General features: G+C 42.8%; 1 protein-coding gene across 9 annotated transcripts; it reads left to right on the top strand.

Annotated features, from left to right (window-relative positions):
* The first annotated feature begins 48 nt into the window (after positions 1–48).
* Positions 49–16,030, top strand: LOC6527603 (reticulon-1-A). Of its 9 annotated transcripts, XM_015198233.3 has the most exons (7): positions 3,281–3,418; positions 5,177–5,337; positions 5,740–5,775; positions 15,120–15,327; positions 15,391–15,599; positions 15,663–15,768; positions 15,828–16,030. In XM_015198233.3, the coding sequence occupies exons 2-7, from the start codon at positions 5,262–5,264 to the stop codon at positions 15,895–15,897; spliced, it is 705 nt and encodes a 234-aa protein (XP_015053719.1). In that variant the 5' UTR covers positions 3,281–3,418; positions 5,177–5,261; the 3' UTR covers positions 15,898–16,030. The 9 variants fall into 9 exon arrangements, with proteins under 9 accessions (XP_015053726.1, XP_015053727.1, XP_015053719.1 ...); XM_015198241.3 differs by lacking the exons at positions 3,281–3,418; positions 5,177–5,337 and adding an exon at positions 50–1,559; XM_002088655.4 differs by lacking the exon at positions 3,281–3,418 and having other exon boundaries at positions 5,048–5,337.
* The last annotated feature ends 1,162 nt before the right edge of the window (positions 16,031–17,192 follow it).

Raw genomic sequence — 17,192 nt, 5'->3', positions numbered from 1 at the left:
ATCGATAGAATCGGCCTATGTGCCAGCTCTAGCGCAGGTCCATTGAAACTTTTCAAACGTCTGCATCGACGGCGCCTGTAAAAAAGTCGCTGTGGTTCAAACCAAATTTAACGTTCCCGAGCACATAGCACTACGAATTGCGGCCTTTCAGTCACCAGAAGGCAGTGAAGTCGGCTAGAAATAACACCATATTAATTCCAACCGGCGAAATCAGCTGTAACTCGGTGCCTGTGCGTGTGTGGGTGCGTCGTGCGTGTGTGTGAGGCATCTCCGCTGAGCGTGCGTGCGTGTGTGTGTGTGCGAAGTTCCAATCAGAAGGCCAGGATACCCAAACACATCTGTAAAAATTTCTGATTGATCACAGGCAGAAAATTTTGAAATCAAAACACTGGAGAAAATGGATCTGAACTTCGACGAACTGAAAAAGGAGGCCGCTGCCACCAACGAGGACATCTTCAACCGGGCACAAAAGGCCTACGAGGACTCAGGACTTGGCGGCGATGCTGGCAACGTGAGCGGTGGCGCCCAGGACGATAATGCCCATACGGAGCATTACTTCGCCAACGAGCAAAAGAACCTGGACTTTGGCGATCCGCAGGAGTTTGTCCAACGCCTTTCCGACGGCGCCAAGGATGCCAAACATGATTTGGACGCCAAGTTCGCCCAGAAGACGGATGATTTCGAGGACTTTCTGCGCGACGCCGGCAAGGAGGTGAAGCAGGGCATCAGTGGACTGACCACCGACTTCATGAATGCCGAGCGCGGCTTCTCCGCTCCTCTGGCACAATTCGCCGAGACGGTAGCTCAAGCACCGGCTATTCCAGCACAAGCTCCAGCTGTTCCAGCACATGCTCCGGCCGTTCCAGCTCCAGTGGCTCCAGCTCCTGCTGTCCCAGCTCCGGCTCCTGTCGAGGAGGACCTCCTGGGCAGCTTCAGTGACCAGCCGTCGGCTCCACTCCAGGCCTTCCAGCCCACGGCGCCGTCCACGGCCAATTTCTATGACGATGAGGAGGATGACTTCCTGGGCAAGCCAACGATTGCTGCCCACGCTGTTCCTGCCAACCAGGATTCGGATACCGAATCGCCGTCCGTCTCGTACACACCATCGCCGGCCAAGAAACCCATTGTAGATGCCCTCAAGGATCAGGACAACGAGAAGTTCATCTCGTCGGAGGATCTGGCCAGTGATTTCAAGGAGGAGCCACGCTCAGCACCCGCACCCATACCAGCTCCCATTCCCGTTGCTGCTGCTGCTCCTGCTCCAGTGCCAGTGCCAGTAGAAGTACCAGTTGCCAAACCCCAGCCGGTTCCAGTGGCTGTACCCGTGACAACCGCTTTGATAACCGACCTGGATGACGAGGAGGTGGTGTTCAAGCCCAGTGTCCAGGAGGCGCCCAAGGCACCCATCATCACCGCACCCGTAGTCGAACCGAAACCGGAGCCACCCAAGCCCAAGGTGGAGCCGCCCAAGTCGAAGGTCGTTCCAGCGCCAGTTGAATCGACCCAGCCGCAGCCAAAGATAGCGTCCGTCGAAGAGATCTTCTGCAAATACGGATTGGGTGAGTCTAGCCACAGATAGCCACAAATAGCACGTAGTCAACCCGTTATCATTGCGTTTCTAATTAATTTGTTGTGCCCCCGTCGTCATTAGCGTATTATATTGCACCGTCGTCATTTGCGCGTGTGTGTGTATCATTTCAATGTTTGTTTGCAGTGTCCTTGCGGCGCACCTTGCATCCCACGCCCTTTACTTCCGCCCACTTCCCCCTTCTATTTAATTTTGTTTTTGTGCGTTAGTCATTCGCCACTCTCTTATTTTGTTACTTTTTACGTTTTTTTCTGTGGTTTTTTTCCCCCAACTCTGCTCATGATGTCATCGTTTTTTTGCGTGGCTCTCTTATTAAATGAATTTATATCGCAATGCGGTGAAATTTAATAGCCTAGAAGATACTCTCCACTGAGGCCGACTTTTCCATTTCCCTTGACATCAATGAATCTCCATTTGAACAGCAGCCGCATTTTTAGCCGGCTTTCTCATAGTTTCCATAGAATTTTCGCAAATCGATCGTCACCGCGTGATTCACACTCATTTGAATGCCACGAACAAATGTATGGCTGGTTAACACAGTGGTCGTTCGCTAAAGGCAACCAGCTAATTCATTTGAAGAAAGTTCCTCTGGCAAAGCAAATGATAAATACTGATTTAACAGATATAATAATTTTATTTATTTAATAAGCTTCTTAACTGTTTGCCTGACCTTAACGTTTATTGTTTCCAACAAAGCAAACAGAAACAATTAAATAGACAGGGAACTGTGAATCGCACAGCAGGCAGGTAAACCTTAGATGAACAGATAGTTAGAGGTGAAAAGAAGGTAAATTGCATAACTAATCCCGACTGGGCAACTCATCGCGCTGGGTATATAGTAGGTAGGAAAGGGGGCAACATTCTCGAAGCTGCTTCCACCACTACCGAGATACTACCCAGATACTTAACCGGCGTGAATCAGCTGCTCAGTAGCTCACCAGCTCAGTCGCTTCTCCATTCCCAAAGCTCTATGTGTGGCTATATATATGTGGCTATATATATATATATATATAGGGCATACTAGAGTGTACACTATACTCGTATGTACCCCACCATTGACGTACACATGTCCGTTCATATTTCGCTTTATTTCATTGCGATTCTTTTGCTGCCTTCTGTGTTTCAGCTCTCGTGTCCATTAAAACAATTTGCGGCAGAGTAATTTATTGTTGCGTAGTAAAGTAATGTCTGCTACTATTTGGCAACCTCACGTTTCCATTCGTATTTCTACTACCTTTCGCCAGTGCGCTAATTTAGCCAGTGGCTGATTCAATTCTCGTCTCCCTCGGGGCAAAACTGACTTTTTCATGGCATGCAGACTGCGGAAAAACATTTTCCAATTAGTGATTTTCATCGACGCCTCTGTCTGGCAGTCCGAATGCATCCCTTTTGTGCGATTATAAGGCTATTTTTATTGCACTAACAGCTGAGCACATACTCGTACATAAGTACATATGTGATGTGGCTTGTTCTTTTGTCTTCGCTGCGCTTTTGTCTTCCAATTTGCCATTGATTTCGCTTTGGCCTCCGCTTTGGCATCCGAATCGCATTTCTCCATTGCATCTTGCTCCCTGGTTTAGCATCCACCTTATCGCACCCCCATTATCGCCAATGGTCATAGCTGCAGTTGCAATCAACTGTAGTTCACTGACAGCTCCCTCACATCGTCATATCGTCACATTTTAACTTTACACTTTTGTGTATTATAACTATAACAATTCGAACCAGACCGGAGACATAGAATTTATTTTAATTTTACTTGTGCGTTGTGTTGCTCGCAAAAGAAAGACGGAAATCCGAAAATTCGAAAACTGGAACTGCGTAAACAATGTGTGTGCTTTTAAATTATTTTTGGTTAATTGCATCTCCCACGCAGCCAGCGATCGATTAAGTGGGGCATTTTCGCTTTTTTTGGGGCCACAAAAAAGGGGAACACATGTTACTCAGTGGAAAAAGCAGACGAGAGTTGCCTATATTAAGAAAGTTTTGGTGCGTGGGTCAAATTTAACCTAAAATCAATGTGGTCAGGGGTATTGCTCATCGATATGTGGATTACAGCGATTAAGTGATTCTCGCTTCATGTGAAAAAGAAACACATTTTTAGTAGGTATTACCTTTCCTTCAAGATTTAAGCCACAAAAAAAGGCAAATATATTATAGTTTAGTTTTTAAAGACTGCCATATTTTTGGGACTAATTTTTTCAATTAGCTTAGCTTATATTTTTTTGTTCAACGGACGGGGGTCCTACTTTGAAAGTAGGTCAAATTTATTTGTATCAACTGAATGCGAAAAGTTTGGTATGATTTTCATCGTGAAACATTGCCGGAAAACATGCTTTCGTATTCTCCTGCATATCCTAAATATCGATTTCATTCGGACAGAACTGTGCTAAACCGTCAAAGAAGTTGCCTTTGTGGCAGCACACACCACACACGGAATGCGTCAAATATTCGTGTCATAACTTGGTCGTTGGCCAAGAGTGTACAATCGCAAAGACAACCGATGACCAGAAGTGTGCGAAATGCTTTTGGAGTCTTAAAAGATTGATTTCGCATCTAATTGTCGCGCCGCACGCAACTGCAGGGCGGGGTCAAAGGGCAAGTTGGCGGCGGGGGGGTGGGTTGTGTGATGTGGGATGTGTGATGGCGATAGCAACAGCATCTGCACCCACCGCACCCAAAAGTTGCAGCGTCTGGCAATTTCCGGCCCACTCGATAGGTGTCAAAACGAAAACAACAAGAGTCCTGCAGGAGCAGGACGCATGCGCTGCGGGCAAAGCGAAGAAAAGTCTCCGCCCGGAAAAACTCTCCGCTCTCCAGGCAGCGGGTCAGCTGCAGTCGGTGAAATCGATGGCCCCCAGCTCGTGAGCTTTCCCCAAACTCGGCGGCACATCAAATGCTACTGCCGGGCCACCGAGTTCAGGGCTAAGCACGGTTGCTCAACTTGGCGAGACTTGCGGTTGCCCTCTCACTGAATCCGCATCCGCATCGCCTTCAGCCCTGCCGGGCGACTACAGTGGACACACGCTAAGCGACTACGCTGCAGACTAAGCCAAGACCTAAAACAAACTTACAAACTGAAGAACTTTTCAAACGGACTACATGATAGAGCTTGAGTTGGGATATTTAGTATTTTGAAAGCCATTTACCACAGATTTCTCATTATTTTCAGCTCTTTTGAACATTAAGTTGCATAATTTTAGACACATTTTAGAGCGAATTTAAGAGACTTCCAGTGACAGAAAGACACCCGTTGACAATGGGCAAGGAGGCTCCACTGTAGTGAGCAGAGTGCACAGCGGGGGGCAGCTTAGACATCTCTCTCTCTCTCTCTCTCGCTCTCGGCGCCGCCGCCCTGAGCCTAGGGTTGTCCTTTCGGGGGGTGGGGTGGGGGTAACGCCCGGCCTGCTTTTCGCGGCGAAGCTTTTCCCAATACGTTTCAGTCTCTATACGCGTCGTGAGGCCGCCACACGGAAGTGGAAAATTCTTATAGCGTAATACCTTAACGTCGTAATACCCGTTCGTTCTCTCCGCTCTCATTCTGCGCTGCGCTTTGCTCAACGAAAACAATCGAATAAAACGGAAAAGTTAATATCCAAATAGAAAGGATAACTCGTAGTGCTAACGAAGAAGTGTGCTAAGCAATAAGCAAACCCAAATTGAAACCAGCATAATGTCCGCATTTGGTGAAACCGGTCAGAATGGCGTGTGCAAGCAGCGCCCATTCATTTGCTCCATACTCGATCCCAGTAAGTTAACAAAAAATAAAAAAGAGCTGAAAGGAAATACCCCAAAATACGAAACTCACCCCGAATTTGTGAAATAAGTTGGAAAAACAACAAAACTAACCTCTGTCAACGGTGGCCTGGGTGGTAGTTTTATACTTAAGCATTGTATAATTTGTCTGTATAGTATATATACTGTGTTGTACAAGTGGTTCTTAACGCTTTAGTGTATTAAAACTGTTTTTGCTTTTAAAATTGTACTTTTAATACTGCTTAAACTGCTTGGTCCTTAACTCCGCCTAACTGCTTTTGCACTGAGTTTTTGTTTTGCACGCCATTTCCTTCCACTCCTGTTTTCATTATCTTTTCGCACCTCGACTAACCGCTAAACTAACGAAAATCAATATATCAATCGCCTATTTGCAGATGCCTGGTTTAAGCCCGAACGTTTGCACCCGCAAGGTAAGTCCAGTGCAGCTAAAACTGTGCCCGCGACTCTGCTGCTTGACCGCCCAACCTGTGCGCTGTTAAACTGTAACTGTACAAATCCTACGAAACGGTTGTCAATATGCGTTTTATATGATTATGATGATGATGTCATCGAGCCACCCCCATTGTTCTTTTTGGTCCTTTTTTGTGTTGTTATTGTCGTTGGCTTTGTTTTGCTGCCCCCTTTGGTTAAAAGCCTACGAGCACAAGTACAAATGACGGGCTTAGTGCTTTCGCTGTTGCTGTTGTTGTTGTTGCTGTTGCTGTCGTATTCATTTGCTGCAAGCAGTGCCCCAGAAAGTATGCCACATTATTCCGCATATCCTTTCGAGTGCTCCACTCTGCATTGTCTCTGTACTTTTCTAGGGCAATATTACATGTATTGGGGGATGCCGATGTGGATAACATTCAAATCGTTTTAAATATGCGCCTATATATAACAGTTAAATATTTTCCCCTTATATTGTATTTATTACTGAAATACATATGCGTAAGCTACATTTTCTACTTAGTGAGTGCACTTTAAAGTTTAGTTTCATGTTTGGCACGGCTTTCACCTGGAGGGTGCCTAACAAATAATTTGCATTTTCTATAATGCTCATGGGGGTTGCTGCCACGCCCCCTCACTTTGCACTCCCCCTTGCCACCATTGCTTTTCATATATTCGGTTGCAAGTCCAGTCGCATTGCAATTAGCCGTCGTTTTCATATAGTTCAGTTACCCGCCAGCCAAACGATTTGCACTGAAGCGGTGAGCGGTAACCGTAATCGGATCGCATGGCTAAGCCAACCCAACTATACCGCCAAGCGGCACAGTGCCGGCCAGTTCAGTAGAAACACTTTTCGATAACTACATTTTGACTTGTGAAACATAGTCAGTTATTAATACACATGCCACGTAGTTTCGTTTAACTAAATGGTTAGTATGTACATACATATGTATGTAGTTTAAAAATTTGATTTTAAGATGCTCCTCTGCTGTTGCATATTCACAAACACACTTTACCACTGAAAATCGCAAACTGATATGGGGCGTCTGCCGTTTTCCCCACCACAAAAATGAGGGGCAAAGGCCTCGCATGCAATCTGAGCTCAGTCTAACGCTCCATGCACTTTCTATAGGTACTAGTATGTCTGTACAAACCTATGTATATATTTATTTTTCCTCACTTAGTGCACCGCTTTCAATCAGCTTTTGACTGTAAAATGATTTGCTTTTGTTATGACTAATTCGCATTTAATTTGGACGTCTGACTTTAGTTATTAATAGAAATCACACGGTAATCATGCACTTGGACTGTGCTTTTCTTAGTCATTCAAAATGCTGGACTTTGGGCTTGAATTAAATCGCTATTTTATTGCACTTGTGATGTTTAGAATCTCTAATCGCTATCTATAAAACTACTAACAGTATAAAGAAAATCATTGCCAGTTTAAATCAGACTAAAATAGTTTAATGGGCCAATTAATTTTACATCGCTAACTGATTATTGCATCTACGTGTAAATATTTATAGTGTATCTATATTCATCAATAAATAAGTTAGCATGTATATATCCTATTACAAACTGACATATATTATAGGAAAAGCTGCAAGCTCTAGACTATCAATTTTTCATAACCCAGCCACTCCCCAATTTGCAAAAATGTGCCGTCACTTCTTTTCTACTTGATTCTTTGCCGTCCATGGGCCAAAATACAATTTGCACGAGTGGCCAGACATGAACCTGTGGCGCTGATGGATTTCTCCGTGCTTTCAGCCCAATTTGGACATGGTTAGGAGCTTAAGTGCCGCTCGCAGTGGACTGCCCACTGTGGGCACTCGTATACTTCAGTCGGAAGTCGGCCCACATTAGCATTCTCCATCTCCAGCATAGAAAAGCCACGCGAGCGGTGATTGTAAAACTGTTTTCGCAGCAAGTCTAGCGTTAAGAATCATGATTAGTCATCCATTGTTCTCGTTTCTGCTTTCCATTCGAAGTGGCGAAATTTCAATTTTTAATGAATATTTTGTATTTAAATATCGAAATGACTCGTTTCAGTTTTTAGCCATGACTGCATTGCTATTCATTTTAAAGATATAACTATCTAAGCCAACGGTCTTAAGGTATTTATTTCATTAAATTTTTGAACTGTCTTAAGAACTGGAATGAGTAACGGCCCAAAAGAGAAATGCTACGTGCCCTGGTCGACAAGTTTTCTTGTTGTCTAAAAACATTTGTATACATATATCATTTTATACTTCCAGCTGAAATCGATTAGATCATCGACGGCATTTTTCTGGCCATTGCTAATTCAGCGCCAAAAAAAAATGATTATTTATACATGCGAAAAATTTGCATTCAAGTGCAAAAAGCAAAAACGCACAAATAACAATGATAAGCCAGCAGAAATGTCTTAATTCTTTGGCTAGCCGATAACTGGTCTGCAATTAGAAATTAAAGATAAGGGAGTCGCCAAGTCATAAGCACACAGAGCTTTTGGTTATTTCGATGTTGACGTCAGATCGTGAAAAGTGAAAATATGTAGATTCTAAATTTCAAATTACGAGCGCTTTTGGAAAAGCAGTTCGTACTGCTTGCCGCAAGCAGTCACAATTCAAAATAAGCAGTGAGCAGGTTCTTCAAGGCGCGAAACCGTTAACCTTGAATCTAGCTGCCGCCCATCTCATTCATTACTGCTCTCATCCATCTCGTTCTGTCCCATTCGCACCCCCTTTGGATGCTGACTACCCGGCCGGCGTCAATATTTAAACTCACAGTTGCCTGCTAATTTTAGCCTTTTAGCTAAGTATTTCAGCCATTCGCTGTCATTTGCTGCTGTCGTTGGCATTATCTTTGTGTTTGTTGTTGCTGTTGTTGTTGCTCAGCTAGCCGTGCGGTTTAACATTTAAAGATTGCAATGTAGGCTGCACTGGGCGGTCAAGCAGTCGAGCTGGGGAGCAACAATATCGGAACAGTGGGTTGTCGATAAAGTATATCCATAGCAATAGATTAAATAATTGCCTAGAATTTAAGTATTTTAAAATCTATCATATGCTGCGGGATCTGCATAAATATGCCTATTAGAGGAAGTCTCTAATTTAAAGTTTTACCTGACAGACTGACAATTTGTCCACCTTCACTGTACCCATAAATTAGACCCGATTCGCATTTGTGTGACCTTTAGGTCCCGATCACGTGTACGTGACCGGTTTTACCGATTCGGTTCAGCTTCCTTTTGCTCTCTCATAATCTCACCTGGACATTCGCTCTCTGCAATTCCTTTTACCTGTTCCCGGTCATAGCTGCGTGCAGAGACATGTTCGGGAGAAAAGCAATCGGCTACCTAACTTACATTTTCGCACATATGTGTTTGTTGGCAGGCGACAGCTACATTAACGGCTACAAATGCGTGCTGCTCGGCCATAAAAACACCCCCTCTCTGAGCGATTCTCTCCGAGCAATGCTATTCGAAATTCGCCATAGGCCCTTTCCTCTTCCCTTCTTTGCACACAGCAAGGGCCAAGATGATTGGGATCTTCAGATTACTCATTCGGTCCATTGAATTTATTAAACATTTCCTTATTGCCTTATTACAATTTGGACAAAAATATACAAGTAATTATTTTTTAAACATGAAGCTGGGAGTTTCAAACAATTCTAAATAATGGAATCTTCGTTGCTTTTCAACCTAGACAAAAAATCCATTTTTTTCTGGCTTGTATTATTTTGTATGAACAAAACCTATTGCACTGCTCACAGCTGTTCTCCGAGCTGGGTACCTGCGTGTGTAATTTCAGCGCGTGTGTGTGTTTGTGTAGGCATGAATGTATTCGCTTCGCCCTGCGACGAGCTGAGCGCATCTGAAATTAATTGTAGTTTAGTTGATGTACGGACTTTGACAACGTCACATTGCCCCAGAGTCGGGATCTAGGTCCAGATCGAGATCGAGATCGAAAAAACGAACACGAAAACGCGACCACGAAAACGAGATCGGTAAATGGTTCTTTCCGCACTCTGCGTGCCCGTGCGATTTGGTTATAAGTGTGTGACAGTGTCTGTGCGGGATGCGAATACCCTTTCTCCACTGCGGATGACACGGATTGTGTCAGCTGTTTGAACTCCTTGCATGACCTGCACTTGCAGCTGACAAAAAACACGTATCCGCGCCTTTGTCATTGTCGTCGCAGCATTCAGCACTCGACATTATTCCGATTCTGAAACTGTTTGCCCCCGCCCCAGAAAAGCTCGCGGAATTTCTCGTGTTTTTTGTGCGGATACTTTTCTAATTATATAACTTGGATAGGTGCCCTAATGCTGGCGATATATGCAAATGTGGATACAGTGATCGCTAGATGGTGCGAAATTCCAAATGGAAAACTAAAGCGAATTTCTTATTATTTAGCCAGTCTTCTACTTAAATTAAGTTGAGGACATATGGTATACGATAATGGGAATCAAGCATTCTACAGTCTACATTCAAACACCTTTTACTTAATGTATTCTGCATTAAAGAATTACATTATATTAACAATGACCTGAAGACGTCAAGTAATCCCCCCTAGCCAGCGATCACTGTATCATATTCAATATCAAGACGTGCACCTAGCCAATGCGGTTATCGTCGTAAAGCAAATAAATCAACGGTGAATGAAATAATATAATAATAATATTAATCCTATCCTATTATCTGGCCCCGCCAACTGGCACTTTCCATATCAGTTCCGTTCGCGAGTGCGAGGAACTCTCGGCCGGGTTCTATATCTCTCGTCTAGGTCGGTTCCGATCGGGTTTGGCTCTGGCCCGCGATCGTTCAGTTGGCTAATGTTAATGCCCGCGGTTGCATTATTCACATTTCCTCGATCCGTGAACCGCGCGAAGAGCCGACAGTACTTTCGCTACATTTCCAATTTTGTCCTCCACTTGCAGTCCGGGCGAAAAGCTTTAGTGATAGAACTAAAACCTCATATACTCAGTCAATCCAGTCAATCCAAACACAATAAGATACGATGGCTGCTGGTCTGGAACAGCTGAAGGGTCTGCTGCAATCTCTGGGCGAACTCAAAGACTTGCCCCTGAACCGCGAGTCGTGTAAGTAAAATGAAATAAATGAAATCTGCGGAAGAATTCCATTAAATGTGTATGTACAGATGTACATATAGGGTTTGGCTAGATATGAGGGCCGACCGCATGGCCAGCTGAAAATCGAATGAAACGGAATTTCCCTTGGGGAAATTTCTTTTATTTCTTTCCACACGCTCTTTCTCTTTCCCTCTCTTTTTAAAACAGCCCCTCTCTCTAATTGCAGCTATAATTTATTTATAAATATTCTTCTTAGTATCTTAGGGAAAATGATGAGGACTATAGGAAAAATTGGGAAGAGTATTTTAGCTTAGAAAGCTGATGAGTCCCCTGCTTTAATATTTGATTAGATAGAAGTTTGGGTATTTTTGGAGTCATTGATAACTCGTTTAATTTTTGATAAGTGATAGGAAAAACTCTATCAATGGTGACAATTTTTCATTTATGATTACAGTGCGAAATGTGATTGAGTTTTAAAACTATTTCTAATCTGAGAAGAATTTTGCTCTTATCAGCACTTTCCGCTGGGTTTGGTTGATAAGCATATCAAAGCCTCAAGTGGCTCGTCACTTGTGGAACTTTCTTGGGGTTTCAAATGGGGGGTGCGTGCGTGAGTCGCAAAATTAAATAAACCTTGAATTTTGTGCACATTATTTGTGTACTTTCTCGTTTATTTTATTATATTCATTTTGCTTCTATGCGCTGCATTTCTTATAATTGTTTAAAAACATATAGCCTTATGCAATTCTGCAGACTTTCTGACAATGTCAGGTGCACACTATAATTGCATTCATGTACGTTGTCGCGCATTTAAGAATTATGTCAGCGAACATCGCAATGATATCATTTGAAGCAGAGCTTACTCATTCAAACGCGCCAAAAAAATGTTAGAAAGCAACGCAAAAACATTAGAGGTGATTGGGGTTGGATTTGAGTGTTTGCGGATGATGATGTCACTTTAAACGCTTTTTCGCATTTCGCCGAAACGCAGTTTTCCCGCCTATTGCGTTTTCATTTGAGCGGGGCTTTGGATATTTCCACTCACAGTGGCTGTCAAACTGCCGCAAGCAGTCCATTGAACCCATTGAGCCCAGATAAGCAGTACAAATGCTAAAATGTGAGTGCAGATTTAATTTATTGATTTAGGCCCATCGTATGTGTTAGCATTTCCCGCATTTCGCCATTGTTGGTCACGCTTCGGATTCATGATTCAACCGCAAAACCCCACCCACTACGTCACTCAACGTAACACTACGTAAGTCCAATCTTCAATCTTCGGCTCCACACAGCCGAAACGCGAATCCAAGTTCGTGGTTGAGGTTGACACGTTTGCTGACATATGTACGTACCCCCCTTGCTCTCCTTGCGGCCCCCATGCCGGATTTGTTGTTGTTACTGCGCCTTATCTTTTACTTTCAATGCGGATCGTCTCTCTTGCTCTCTCCCGCTCTCCAATGAAGCTCTCTCTCCAACCGCACAGTGGGCCGTGCTTAGAGTGGCGCTGAATAATTAAGTTTCTAAGCTTATATACCATATATCTCTGATATATGAAAGAATATATTGCTATATCTACCATCAAAAAGCAATAGAAATTAAATTCACCGTAATGTTGCTTATTGAAATCATTAATTAACATATGTTCATTATTCGATTGGATTACTGAAGTACCCACTGTGCACTGCTTGACGGGGCTCCCACTGCTTTTTCAATCCAGAAAACTTGTTTGCCGCCACTCTCGCGCCCTCTACCTTTCTCTCGCTCCCCCACCCGCTACAATCGCTGTCCCACTCGCTCCATCAAAGCAGTTCCCCATATGCGACGGCAAATTGGAGGCTTGTTGGTTTAATTTGTGCTCAAACTTCTTCCAGTTCTTTTGCTGCGCTCGATTCAGACGGTCGGCCGAATCGTCCCATTCGTGTGCCAGTGAGTGTGTGTGTGCGTGACTAGCCAGCTAACTGACTAACTAACTTCATCGCTGTAATTAAGCCTAGACACGCGAAAGTCCAGACCGCTTTGCATACATTTTGGCGCCAAGCTAGTAACTGATTTTAAAACTAAAAAGCTAAGAAAACGGCAAAAATGGCAGGCGGCAGCAAGCGCTACTCACGCAACAATTCTAACGGCAACTTTCAGCCGCTTCCAGAACGCGGACCAGGTAATACCAAATACGAAATTGTCAGGGAGCTATCTCCCTTCGCTATCACCTGGCTTTTGGTCCACGTTGACCACTGTGGGTTATTAAAGCCCCCCGAAAGCAACAACACAACGAGGGTCTTATCTTCGGGGGGTCGTGGAATAAAATGTATTTATGAAGCAGTGATTGCTGCCAACGTCAGCAGCACAATATCATCAGAGCCAACGTGGCTAAAATGTTGAATGATAGTCATAACCAAAAAGCCCAATCCAATCCAATACAGCCTTCGCTATGCAAATTCTTTTTCACTTCCACTCTGGACAGTGCTAATTTTATACATTTCTTTTTTGCCACGTTGTGAACTCAGTGCTTGGCAACCATCACAACAAAAATGTTCGCCCATCATCATAAATAAAGCTTGCATTGGCAATTTTAAATTGAATTATTAAACAAGTGTCGAAAGAACAGGTACTTACTATACGTTATCAGTCCCAGTCGGTCTTATCTGCCTTCTTTTCTGTAATTATTTTCTACTACTACATTCGTGTTCTGCTGTCCCGATGAGGCTGCACTTCACTTTCGGGGAAAACTGGTTTCAAGGCGAACGAAACCAAACCAGTTCCATCCCAAGAAATCTTCGGCGGGATTGAAGTTGCAATTGTAACGAACTCTTTGATTCAATTGGTACTCGGGAAACTTTCTCCCACGAGAGAGCTTTCTCAGTCTTTTCACCCAGTTTAGGGCTTCATACGCTGCCATCTCATCACTATTGTGCGTCTCCTTTCTAATTTATTTCACCCATATTTACATAATACCCCTCAGATCGAGTCTGGCCTGGCAACTTTAGACGAATTTGAATCCGAGTATCAGTCAGAAAACTAGTTTACCCAGCTTGCAGGCTTTTGGCTTAATCTATAACCTATTTGTTTAGGTGTATTCTAAAGTGATACACTATTTAGTTTATCATTGTAAGCAGTCATTAACTTTAGACTACATTTGACACATCTCTAAAGAAACTTACTATCAGAAACCCATTAAAGTGTTTCCCAAACCCAAGGATACAATAAAATAATAAACGCTTATCGTTAATTATTGGCCATATATCATTGCCTTGTGGGTAGCACCTTACTGGATTTCCCTTATTAGTTAGCTACCTGAGCACCCTAACAAATCAGTTCAAACAAATCACCTCTCAATGAGTTGGCAAATCCCACATTTCCAACACTTGAGATGTGTATTTATAGAACTATTGTTTGTTTTAGTACATATCTTAATTGGGTTACGAATTGGGTTAACCCAGACGCCGTGGGGCAGTGACTTCTTATCGGCAAATCAAACGAAAGCGAATGAAGCCGAATCCGATGGCCAGGTTATAGCGGATGGAGAGGTGTTTACGTCAGCGGCTGAATCCACAAGATACATTCCGGCACGAGCTGGACAATCGATTCCTAAGCGATTGCGACTACCATTTCCATATCCGTTCACCACTCAAAATCTCTTTCGCCATCGCTCTTCCCACTTTGTAGCTATACTCTCTGCGGCTCTCTTTTGTTTTCCGGCTGGGTCCGGACAATTTGGCCCTCTTCTTCTACACATTTTCATATACGTTCTGCCCCCGACCAGCAGACGCCAAATAATACTTCGCTAGTGTGTAGAACTTGGCAGCGAACGTCAAACGTAGGAGCACCGCGAACGATCCGTTGGAAAACCCGAAAACTTAAATACCCGAAAAATGTCGAACAGATTGTGTGAGTGAACCGGGCTGAGAAAAGGGGGTGCTTGGGTTCAGATTCTATAATGCAGAGCTTAGTTGCATGCTGTTGAACAAATGCTAACGCTAATTACCACCTCAGCCGATGGGGCCGTGGTGCTCGAATCTGTATCTCATCTATTTATCTCATAGATTGCATAATTGCCGCCAGCTGAAAATATATATGTAAATGCGTGCGAGACGCTGAACGTGTGTGTGCCTTTGTATATTTGGGGATTTTCAGTCCACATTGTCCACTCTATCTTGTCTCTTTTTACAGTTTATGAGGGTTATAATTTGGGAATGAAAAATCAAATGTGTATGGTGCACCAAAAGCAGATTCTAATTGATCCATTTGCTCTTCTTTCCAGTGGAATCCCTTATCTACTGGCGCGATGTGAAGAAATCCGGCATTGTCTTCGGCGCTGGCCTGATCACATTGGTGGCCATCTCCAGCTTCTCGGTGATCAGCGTGTTCGCTTACTTGTCGCTCCTGACCCTCTTCGGCACCGTCGCCTTCAGAATCTTCAAATCTTTGACACAGGCTGTACAAAAGACAAACGAGGGACACCCCTTCAAGTGAGTTTAGTGAACTAATAACCCCCAATTGTGATTAACTAACGCAACTGCTTGTGAAATCAGGGAATACTTGGAGCTGGATCTGACGCTGTCGCACGAAAAGGTACAGAACATTGCCGGCGTGGCTGTGGCACATATCAATGGCTTCATCTCCGAGCTGAGGCGTCTGTTTCTGGTTGAGGATATCATCGATTCGATCAAGTTTGGCGTCATTCTGTGGGCCTTCACCTTTGTGGGTGCCTGGTTCAATGGCATGACTCTGGTCATCTTGGGTAAGTGGAGAATTGACTACGCCCAATCCGATATACAACTGATAATCTTCCATATTTGTGCAGCCTTTGTCTCGCTGTTTACCTTGCCCAAGGTCTACGAAAACAACAAGCAATCGATCGACACCTACTTGGATCTGGTGCGCAGCAAATTGACAGAAATCACCGACAAGTAAGTTTGGCCATCTAAAATCTCCGTAAAACAGATTCTAAATCGCTGTTGTATTCTAGGATCCGAGTAGCCATCCCCATTGGCAACAAGAAGCCCGTGGCCGCTGCCGAGTCTGAGAAGGACAAGTAAAAAGCCCGCACTAGCAAGAGAAACAACCACAAATAAACATGTTTATTTATTTATTAAGCATAATTTGAATGGTTTTAATATTCATCCAGGCATTAAATAAATAACAAGTCTAGCAGCAATGTTTACATATTAATTGTATAATTGCAATCTACATCAATCGATAATTGTAAATCAAATTTGAAGAGACCCAAAACAACTTATCAACAAACAACTCGTAGCAGTTTCAAACATTGTCCAAGTGTCTTTAAGTTTTTAACGAACGAAACATTATAAAAACAGATATAGTGAGGGAAATTAAGAAGAAAACGATTATATAGACGCAGTAATGCAATTAAATTTCTTATGAGTTCCACGCAATTTCCGATTTGAATCAATTATCTTCATTTCGATTTATTCAACTTTCTTAGTTTTCATGTGACCCTTTTTAAATTAATTCTTTGCATTAGTTTTAGTTTAACTATTTTGTTGATTTTTTGTATAAAACAACAAGAAGAACTAAGATTACTCTTAAAACAAACAAACAAGAAAAAATCAAATAAAAAATGAAGTAAAAATACACACCTAATGATTTTTGTGTTTTCTAGCATTTTTAATAAAGAACTAAATAATATATATACTTATAAGTAAGCTGATCCGTAAGTCATTAAACACGCGCCTAATGCTGAAGGAGAATGCAGACATTAATCATAAATCATAACGAAGAGAAGAATTTTGAAAGCAGCTTTACCGCTTCATTTACATACATGGCCTTGTTTCACATTGTACAATTAATTTGTAAGCATTTTACATGAAATTAAATCAAATATTTAATGCAAATTTATTTGAGGCGAAGGCATTTGCAAGTGTCATTACAATTGTAGCTTAAATGTTCATTATTATTATTACTGTAACTCTTTGTTGCTGATTGTTGAAGAACTTTGCGTTTGAATTGCGTATTTCGATGGGATCCCCACATAGGCGTACTTACATACATTTGTGCATGTGCAGTGTATCCGACAACTGCATCTTAGGCGTTCTTCTAAATCAGACTATATACCAATAGATATTTTTGCAAATTAACACACTTGAATATATATGTATACAAACCGTAAGTGAGATAAACAAAGACATCGCCTGACGAAAGATCGAAATTTTTAAGTGCAACTTTTCGAGGGTTTATCTATAATTTAGTGCAACTTTACGTATGTAATCGCAAGAAAACCGATGAAGAATTACACAAAAGTGCAGTGAGTTTGCTATGAACAGCGATTGAGGCAGAAACAAAAAGATGCGCTCTAAAACGTATTTAATTCTAT

This window comes from Drosophila yakuba, chromosome 2L (assembly GCF_016746365.2).
Source record: "Drosophila yakuba strain Tai18E2 chromosome 2L, Prin_Dyak_Tai18E2_2.1, whole genome shotgun sequence".
NCBI lineage: Eukaryota > Metazoa > Arthropoda > Insecta > Diptera > Drosophilidae > Drosophila > Drosophila yakuba.
This window is presented reverse-complemented; position numbering and strand designations above follow the sequence as displayed.